Genomic DNA, 10,121 nt, shown 5'->3' with positions numbered 1-10,121 from the left:
ATTATTATTATTATTGTTGTTGTTGTTGTTGTTGTTGTTGTTGTTGTTGTTGTTGTTGTTGTTGTTGTTGTTGTTGTTGTTGTTGTTGTTGTTGTTGTTGTTGTTGTTGTTGTTGTTGTTGTTGTTGTTAATAGATTTTACTAACCTTCTGTGAGTAGCCTTATACATGCCTTCTTTTTTTCAGTTATTGGTGTAAAAATCAGTGTTTGTTCTTTTCTGTGCTTTTAAAGTGGAAACCGGAAACCGTTTTCACTACGACATACTTGACCACGATCTCCCCGTCTGGGTTTTGTCCTGTTTAGCCGCGCCCGCAACTAGGAAGTATGAAGAAGTTGCGAAATTCGACCTATTCTCAAATCTTCATCATGTCCGACTCAGGACTGAGCCGGTTTCATATTTTATCTGCTGAAAATCTGCTCTCATTTACCACTGTCACGGGTTTATACAAATATTTCCAGGTCACGGGAACATAAGTGGAGTTTGGTGCAAATTTCTGATGAAAAATTAAGTTTATGTGGATAAATCATACAAGGAATTTATGAGGAGTGTATCCACTTCCCTTTCAGACACATTTTTGTGATGTTAACTAAGATAGAGTGCAGATGAAACACAGGTGGGAGTATTTCTGCACTGAACACATCAACATTAATAGTCTACCTTTTTACACAAACTGATAATATGAAAGTGTGTTAAGGAGTAAATTGAGATTTTTCAGCAATGGCATGTTAGTAATAATGTTATTTACCTTGTGATTATGCATCACACCCTGGTCCAAAAGTTAAACATCTACCTGTGAATTCAAAGTCCAGCAATAACACAGTTACACATCCAACCGAAAACAGGCTTTGTGATTCTTGTCTGCCATTGTTTCAACTGGTTTCAGCCTGAATCTCTGAACATCTGAACTGACTCTTTCAGAGACAAGAGCCATCGCCCAACCAAAAATCTGAAATCAACGGAAAGATAAAACAACGGTTGCTGTGTGCCATTTCCTGTGTTGCCTCTACAGGAATGCATGTTTTACAGTGAGCAACCTTCATCCATTCAAGGGTTGTTTCTGAGTGAAGACTGAATGTCCTCAGGGACATTTCCAACTCCTGGAGTATTTCTAAAATCAACTTTCACAAAATCCTTGATTCTCCGCAGGTTATTTGAATCACTTAAGTGTTTTTTTTTTTTCGGTTAAGGTGTGCATTTTAGGCCAAATTTAAAGCTCAGACTTTGTGTTTATAGCTGAAACATATAACTGTGCAGAAAGCTGATTACATGACATGCCAAGGTAAACGATGCAGGGAAAAGTGGCAGAGTTATGCAAACGCTGCAAACGCACACAGCTTTATCTGAATGTAGAAACAGATATTTTTTTCTGAGAACCATTGGGGTTTGTTTTAATGTCTGTTGTGGTGTCTATGAATCCCTTCTTGCAGCTTTTGTTGTGGTTTCTTCTTTTTTTTAGTTTTCCCTCTTTACCTCTGAGAATATTGGACAATATTTAGGTTCCAGATCCACAAAAATATTCAATTAAGATGAAAATTCAAAACACATTTTACCCGAATTCATATATTATTCTTTTACTGACAGTTTTTGTTTTTTGTTGGTAAAAATGTAATGAACCAAAAAATAAAAAATAAAGAAATTCAGAGTGTTCTTAAAATTGTGGTTGTCCCATGAAATATTGATCAATGTAGATTTTTACAGCTCCCCCATCTGCCCCTATTGCCCCCCTCATTTTTAAAGACCTGTTTCATCTGATAGATGTGTAGTAAGTGACTCTGTTTAGTGATTTGTTCAGCTTGGTTTTCCCCCAAGGTGCTTTTCTACAACAATCCTTCACGGTCCACCTCATTTTGAATTGCAATGCCCAAACAAGTTGTCCCTTCATGATTACAATAAATGTGTTTTTTATGAAACAACCTTTTTTTTGCCTAAACCACATATGACTACTCTTATGATTGATTTTAATGGGAAAAACCAATGTTTCTCATTTCAACCCATTTCCAGTCAGTAAAAGCCCAGAGACGATAACATGAATCTTTTTGGGAATTTTCATCATGAAAATATCAACAGTCTTTTCCACTTAACAGGTGAAAGTGTGAAGACATTATCCTCGCCATAAAGTTTTGAAAATAAGCAAAAGATTTGAGATTTCACTGTAGCAGCCATTTTGAAGGGAGTAGGAAAAGCCCTCCCACTCTCTCCAGTGGAATGATCATCCGCTGTAGGACAGAAAACATGGACCACGTCATGTACAATGGGTATTGATCATGCCAATAAACTACATTTTTAAATAGGATATAAATGTTTTACATAGGGTTAGATAGAATCACTTTGAGAATCATTTTTTAAAAGGTTCTCATACCCGTGGAAATTAAGGACCATCTCAAATCGACAGCTCACTGGAGGATGGGACACATGGCTTTAAATAATACATTACACTTACTGGGGAAACATCCCACTGGTCTGGAAAGGGGAAGAATTGGTGGCGAACACTTTGTGTCACTGTTAATTATATGGGGAAGAAAGACGGGAGCTGGAGGATGGAGTATGGTTGTTGGAGGGAGGGTGGCTGAGTTTGAGGAAGCTTTTGGGAGGGGAGCAGAATTTCAACGGAGTTGTTATTGTTTTTTTGAGGAGAACTGGACTGTTGAGAATGTTTTTTTCTTTACACTCCAACACAGTAGGTGGCGGTATTGCGCAGTGTCATTGGTGAATTCCGCCATTTGAAACCACAAGAAGAAGAAGAAGAAATCACAGGGGGGTTTTGGAGATTTTTGTGGGTCTTAAGTCGCCACCTAGTGGTCAACATAACACACGACACCCGCTTCACTAAAAAGAACCAGAAACGAAAGTGAAGTGTCATTGATGTTAATGTCGCGAGGAAACCTGGTTCGAGTTCCTTTGCCGGTTTTTGTAAGGAACTGAAACAGAACCCGACCTTCACTTTTTTTCCACGGACGTTGACAGTTTTTTTTTGTTAGGAAGAACCAGCAGGAGCGACATGGCAGGAAACTCTGAAATCGACGAGGGATTTTACTCCCGTCAGCTGTGAGTGGAATCCCTGACCGCAGTTTGGTGGTGAATGAATGTGTAACTTAAGGAAGTTGATCCACTTTCTTTCTTGATGTGGACCGATCAGGTATGTTCTGGGTCACGAGGCCATGCGCCGGATGGGAGCTGCCAACGTGCTGATCGCCGGCCTGAAGGGTCTGGGAGTGGAGATAGCCAAAAATGTCATCCTGTCCGGAGTCAAGGCGGTCACGGTGCAGGATGAAGGCTCGGCTGTGTGGTCCGACCTGTCATCGCAGGTACACGCCTGTGTGTGTGTTTGTGGGAACATTCATGCATGTCTGAGCAGATCTTCTGAACAAACCTGTGGTGATGATGATGGCTGTGAGGTCCTCCTGCTGACCATCACATTTTAAACCAGCTTTCCAGATGTGTCTTATTGAAAAAGAAAAGTCATATTTCAGTCAGGAACTGCAGAATATCTGTTGGTTCAGCCTCACAGCAGCTGAGAAAACCACATTTCAGTCCAGCTATTCAAAGCAAATAAACTGTCTTTGGGTCAAGATTGTTTTTACAACTTGTTGTTTCTTCCTCCCAAAAAGTTTTACTTGGGGGAGTGCCATTTGGGACAGAACCGGGCCTCATGTTCCCTCCAGCAGCTGTCCTCGCTGAACCCTCACGTTGAAGTGTCAGCACACACCGGCCCTCTGGACGAAGAGCTGCTTCTACGCTTTCAGGTGAACAGAAACAATAAATGGAAAGCAAAGGATTTATTATAAAATGAAAGTAAAAGCAATCTGTTACCAGTTTCACTGTGAAAGCGTCGGCTAAGTCTGCCATCCTCCCTCCAGATCGTGGTTCTCACTGATTCCTCGCTGGATGATCAGAAGCGTTTCGGCCAGCTCTGCCATTCTCATGGAATCAAGTTGATAGTGGCCGACACCAAAGGGCTCTGTGGGTGAGACAAGGTGTCCGAAACAGCTTTAATGGTGCAAAAAAAAGACATGCAAGTGCAATTAAAGTGGTTTGATCCGCAGACAGCTGTTCTGTGACTTTGGGGAGAAGTTTGAAGTCTTGGAGCGGGATGGAGAGATGCCTGCATCACTGATGATAGAGCGGATCACTAAGGTAGAACGTCTCTGAGAGAAATACGACTCTTACCAATTCAACAATTCATCATTTAAATCATTTAGTCCTGGAACATCTGACGTTTTTCAACGCGGAATCCTTTCAGGAAAATCCTGGACGTGTCATCTGGACAGATGACCAGAAACATGGACTCTCAGATGGCTCTAAAGTCGTCTTCTCTGACGTTCAAGGCATGACGGAGCTCAATAGTATCGGCCCCGTGGAGATCAAAGTCTGCGGTTGGTGTTGCTCAATCACAAATACTTGCTCCTTACAACATTTTCAGTCACTGCCATGCAGCTGCGTTGCTTCCTGGTCACATGACCGCCTCCTAATACCATTATCCTTTTATCTTGAAAGCATTGTAGTCTTAATCCGATTTCGTCTTTCAGGGGTTTTACTAGAAAACACGAGCAACACCACGCCTCACACTAGTTAATAAATTATTCACATTTTTGAGACTCAATCCCCTCGTAATCACCTAGCAAGTCCTGTGATGAATACTATACTAAAATAAATATAGATGAAATAATATTAATTGGGAAAATTTAACATGTAAGGATGTAAAAGTTACAGAAATATATTGAAAAATTGATTTGGTTCTGAAAGTATCAGCAGTATAATAGATATCAACAAGATTAATGTTGGTAAAAAAAGGATCAAATTGATCTGGAAGTAAATCATCAGTTTCTAAATTATTAGTTAGTTTCTCTTCCTGTTGTGTTGTCTACTGTATTTACATTTTCATGTACATGTGATGCAAACAATAAGACAGCCAATCACACGCTGGCTTCTACCAAGTCGGGTCAATTACAATTAGCAGAAGGTGGACTACAGTGAGGATTGTTTGTTGTGTTCACTACACATATGATGACCAACAACAAAGCAGTCTAGAAGACCCAAAATGACAGGTTTTAATGTTTGATGCTGTTATATTTTGTTTTGGTTGCTTAAATTTTAAAATGCCGGGGGAAAAAAAAAAGAGTTTCTCTGTCAAAAAACATTTAGATTTTTTTGTGTGAAATGCCAAATGAATTATATACAGTACAGAGCAAAGGTTTGGACACACCTTCCCATTCATTTGAATGAGAAGGTGTGTCCAAACTGTGTATCTAGACTGTATCAATGTAGGGAAAAGAATTGGACTGCATTGAATCACCACAAAGTTAGCTGAATCTTTTCTGTATTGATTTGTGGACCATGTATCCAGACGCATATGGCTCCACGTGAGAGAGAGAGATACACAACCCTAATAACATCCCAAAGTAGTTAATTTTTTCTAAAACAAATTTTCATTAGTATTTTTAAAACTATGATATTTTATGATGTATCCAGCTATTGCCCATGTTTTTCCCCAAACTTATGTCATTACGTTCAAATATTCTAGCTATACATTTTAGTTTTGATTCTCGGAGTTCCATGTTTGTTGTGCATTAGTGGTGTCTGCAGAACGCGTTGGAAAGCTTTCACAGTTTTTATGTTGTGAAGGATTTAAAATGGTGTGCTTTTTCTACCTTTTTTGAATTGACTGGTTCTGAGCAGATGAGTACTCCTTTAGCATCTGTGACACCTCATCATTCTCGGAGTATGAACGCGGCGGAGTGGTGACGGAGGTCAAACAGCCCTTCCAGCTAGACTTTGTAAGTGACGCTCGTTCATTTGAAAAAAAAAAAGACGTCACAGTTTCAGAAAAATGGTTACCTCCTCCGTTGCAGAAACCGCTGAGTGAAGCTCTGCACGATCGTGAGCTCCTGATACTGAACGACTATGGGAAAATCTCACGCCATAACACTCTGCACCTGGCCTTCCAAGCCCTGCATGACTTCGTGAAGAACAAGCAGCGACTCCCTTACTCCTGGTGTCAGGTCAGTTCATGCGTATGTGAAGCGACAGAGCATGACCTCACGGGATAGTTTCCACTCACCCTCACTGCCAATGGCCTCACAGACAGATGCTGACTCTCTGCTTGAAATGGTGAGAGAGCTGAATACTGTGGCAGAAGTGGAGCAGCTGGATGAGGCTGCAGTGCGGCTCCTGTCCTGCACGGCACGGGGGGATTTGGCTCCTATCAATGCTTTCTTTGGAGGCCTGGCTGCACAGGAAGTCATCAAGGTGAGGTGATGTCAACAGTAACAATGTAAAAGTGTTAAAAACCCAATCCAATGAAAATTGTTTTTGGTATATATAACATGTTCTTGTTGCATTTTTCTGAGGATGGAGGCCGTATATAAAGAAAATTGACCTTAAAAAGTAGCTCTCCTGAGTATTTCTTTATTGAAATCATTGTGAATCAGGAGCAGACGAATGAATACCACTGCAAAAAGCTTGTTGGTGTGAAATAGGACCTACAACTGCATGAGCTCCCTGCTCCACTTTGTTCTGACTACATCCATGTCTGAGCTGGCTTCTGGATTAAATAAAAACTGTACCGCTGGACAGCTACAATATTGCTCACCATTTGTGTTCCACTGCTAACGTTAAGTAGCAGAGACATTGTAAACACAGAAATGATGGGAAATGGAGGCAGGCTTACTTTGCCACAACAGTCCCGCCCATTACTCGGAGGCAATTTTTTTATTAACTGCTGCCGCTCTATAGAAACTATGTCAGAGAAAACAACACAGGCTTTTCAGATTTGACTAAAAGCAGCATAATCTTAATTAAAATTCCACTTGGAACGCTTTTACGATGCATCAAAAGACGGTCAGAGTGGGACTTTAAAGGACTGGGGCACTTTGGACTTTGCAAGTGCTGCATCATAACACTATTGCCCCATTCACACCCCAGTTATTTGTTAATGTTGCTAATCCGTATTGAATAAATAATGTGCGATTTCTGCACAACTACGGTAACTTGGATTTTTCTTCCCTTTAAGGCTTGCAGCAGGAAGTTCACTCCTCTAAAGCAGTGGATGTATTTTGATGCTCTGGAGTGTCTACCTGAGGACAAAGATCGACTGGCGGAGTGTTCTGTTACATCGGTGCGTTAAACAATCTCTTCAAATGAACGCTTGTGTTTTAGAAACAGATTTCGATTCTTGTGTGTTTTTTTAAACTGACAGACAGACACGCGGTACGATGGACAGACTGCTGTCTTTGGCGCGTCGTTCCAGAAGAGGCTTGGGAACCAGAAGTACTTTCTGGTGAGGAAAGTTGTTTGGTTCTTTTGTCCAAGAGGGAGGACAGAAATCCAGATTCTCCATCTGTGCTTTTCTTTGATCTGACATTAGTGATGGCGCATGGGGGAGATGGTTCCATGTCTTATTTCAAGGAAGCTCTGACCTATTTCTCTTATATGCATTTAGCAAGGCCAAGCTATTTCTGTTCATGTGTGTCTTACTGGATACAAAAATGGCCTGCAGAATATCAAAGTATTTTATGCACTTTTAAAAACAAACATATAGAAAACATTGTTTTATTATGGTGCACAGATCCACCTACTTATTCCCATGTGAACAGCTCCAAAAAACCTCCTTGTCCCGTGTTTTTTTCTCGTTTTAAGGTTGGGGCTGGTGCGATCGGCTGTGAGCTGTTGAAAAACTTCGCTCTGATTGGGCTGGGTGCAGGTGAAGAGGGACACATCACTGTTACAGACATGGACTACATAGAAAGATCCAACTTAAACCGCCAGTTCCTGTTCAGGTCTCCTGATATTGGGGTAAGAAAAAGATAAGAAAAAACTACAACATTATTTTTTTTAGATTGCATATCCTTGATGCTAATGTCGCATCTGACTTCCCATCTTCAACTTAATTAAAAAGAAAAAAAATATATATGTGTGTGTGTATACATAAATGTATGTGTGTATATATATATATAAATATGTGTGTATATATATATATATATCTGTGTGTGTGTGTATATAAATATATATATGTGTGTGTGAGTGTGTATATAAATATATATATGTGTGCATATATATATATATATACATGCGTATGTATGTATGTGTATATATATATATATATATATATATATATATATATATATATATATATATATATATATATATATATATATATATATATATATATATATATATATATATATATATATATATATATATATATATATATATATGTGTGTGTGTATTAGGCCTGCACAATAAACTGCAAATTTATCGTTATCGCGATTTCAAGCTGTGCAATATCCATATCGCAAAAGTTGGCGAAGATCCCAATAAATGGTAAACCTTGATTGTGTTAAAACAATCTTAGGGCAGCTTGAACTATTTAACGAATCGAATAAATCCATTTATGCATTTGACCAATTAGATGGAGCCCTTGACGTTGTTGACCAATCAGATGGAGCTTTTATGTTAGATGTTGGCTTCCTATGTAGACGAAGGTCATTTGGAGAATAATTTAAGATATTTTGACTCTTATTTAAATTTAACTGTTGCAGTGAAATGGAAATGTTTTTGTTGTTTTGCTATTCGTTCAAGTAACGCAAGTTATATCGTCATCGCAATATTGATCACTAATATCGCATATCGCAAGTTTTCCTCATATCCTGCAGCCCTAGTGTGTGTGTGTATATATATATATATATATATATATATATATATATATATATATATATATATATATATATATATATATATATATATATATATATATATATATATATATATATATATATATATATATATGTGTGTGTGTGTGTGTGTGTGTGTGTGTGTGTGTGTGTGTGTGTGTATATATATATATTTATATATATATATATGTGTGTGTGTATATGTATATATATATGTGTGTATATATATACACATTAAATGTGGATCAACCAAAAAAAAACTTGTGTCTTTTTTACTGTCTTGCTGTTGTGATAAAGTGTGGAATAATGGAAAAATGTACCTACGTTCCTGGTATCTGTTGTTTTTGTTACTGGCGTTTAGACCAGGACACTAAAATTCATTGAACATTCAGGTCATGAGACCGGTTATAATCTACGATTAATGTAGTGGTGTGACAGTGGTGTTTACTTCTTGTAATATCCTTTTATGGATCTATTTGAACTTTTTTCTTTTATGATTTGCTCACATCTCCTTTAATAGAAAGCTAAGTCGGAGGTTGCAGCCAAAGCGGTGTGTCAGATGAACCCACAGATGAAAATCACCTCTCATCAAAACCGTGTGGACGCTGCCAGTGAGGCCTTGTACGACTACAGCTTCTTCAAGGGCCTGGACGGTGTGGCTGCAGCCCTCGATAATGTGGAAGCCCGTGAGTAAACCTAAACTATACAAAGAAACTGCATTGTATGAAACTCACTTCTCACTTCTGAAATGGCCGAATCCCTATTTTTGGTTTCCAGGGGTCTATCTGGACAGCCGCTGTGTTCTTCACCAAAAGCCGATGCTGGAGGGAGGAACTCTAGGAAGTAAGGGCCACACTCTGGTGGTGGTGCCCCACCTGACAGAGCCTTATGGACCAGCCAAATCCAGTTCTAGCAACGCCATCCCACTGTGCACCCTCAAGAACTTCCCACATCGAATCGAACACACACTGCAGGTACAAGCCCTATTTGTTTTTCTGCATGTCTCCATTATAGTACGAACAGACATGAACGTTACTGAATCATGTTCTGTGTTCTTCTATTCCAGTGGGCAAGGGACCAGTTTGAAGGCCTGTTTAAACAAACGCCTGAAAATGTGAATTGCTTCCTGAGGTAAGACTTTGGATGACATTCTTCATTTTTTAATAAAGCCTGATTGAAAGTCACTATCTTTGTTCATAAACAAGAAAAAAAGTCTTGTTGGGTTTTTTAAACTAAAAACCGGCTATGCAAACATTCAATATTATTCGGTTTCAATCACCTGTTTAGAACACGCCTAAACTGAAAAAAAAAACACGGCATCCCACGGTAGACTTGTGACTCCTCGGGGCGCATTTTGTCTGATGCTAGCTAGCACGTTGAAAAATATATAGATGGGGAGACCGTTTAATGAGTAAAATGTTTAGGCTTGTTTCCTTTCTATAGCTGGCTAAG

General features: G+C 39.1%; 1 protein-coding gene across 1 annotated transcript in view; it reads left to right on the top strand.

The window, feature by feature from the left end:
- The first annotated feature begins 2,751 nt into the window (after window positions 1-2,751).
- Window positions 2,752-10,121, top strand: part of LOC101175149 (ubiquitin-like modifier-activating enzyme 1) — a 39,238-nt gene continuing 31,868 nt past the window's right edge. Inside the window, exons 1-15 of the mRNA XM_023954830.1 lie at window positions 2,752-3,045; window positions 3,137-3,305; window positions 3,609-3,743; window positions 3,858-3,964; window positions 4,044-4,134; window positions 4,241-4,373; window positions 5,677-5,774; window positions 5,850-5,999; window positions 6,082-6,246; window positions 7,010-7,114; window positions 7,196-7,276; window positions 7,636-7,791; window positions 9,190-9,355; window positions 9,447-9,643; window positions 9,736-9,800. Of these exons, the coding sequence (XP_023810598.1) occupies window positions 2,999-3,045; window positions 3,137-3,305; window positions 3,609-3,743; window positions 3,858-3,964; window positions 4,044-4,134; window positions 4,241-4,373; window positions 5,677-5,774; window positions 5,850-5,999; window positions 6,082-6,246; window positions 7,010-7,114; window positions 7,196-7,276; window positions 7,636-7,791; window positions 9,190-9,355; window positions 9,447-9,643; window positions 9,736-9,800 (1,865 nt within the window). The 5' untranslated portion in view covers window positions 2,752-2,998. The remainder of the gene's footprint in view (window positions 3,046-3,136; window positions 3,306-3,608; window positions 3,744-3,857; window positions 3,965-4,043; window positions 4,135-4,240; window positions 4,374-5,676; window positions 5,775-5,849; window positions 6,000-6,081; window positions 6,247-7,009; window positions 7,115-7,195; window positions 7,277-7,635; window positions 7,792-9,189; window positions 9,356-9,446; window positions 9,644-9,735; window positions 9,801-10,121) is intronic.

This window comes from Oryzias latipes, chromosome 5, assembly GCF_002234675.1.
Source record: "Oryzias latipes chromosome 5, ASM223467v1".
Lineage (NCBI taxonomy): Eukaryota > Metazoa > Chordata > Actinopteri > Beloniformes > Adrianichthyidae > Oryzias > Oryzias latipes.
Note: the sequence above shows the minus strand (reverse complement) of the source record. Positions and strands in the feature narration are given on the sequence as shown.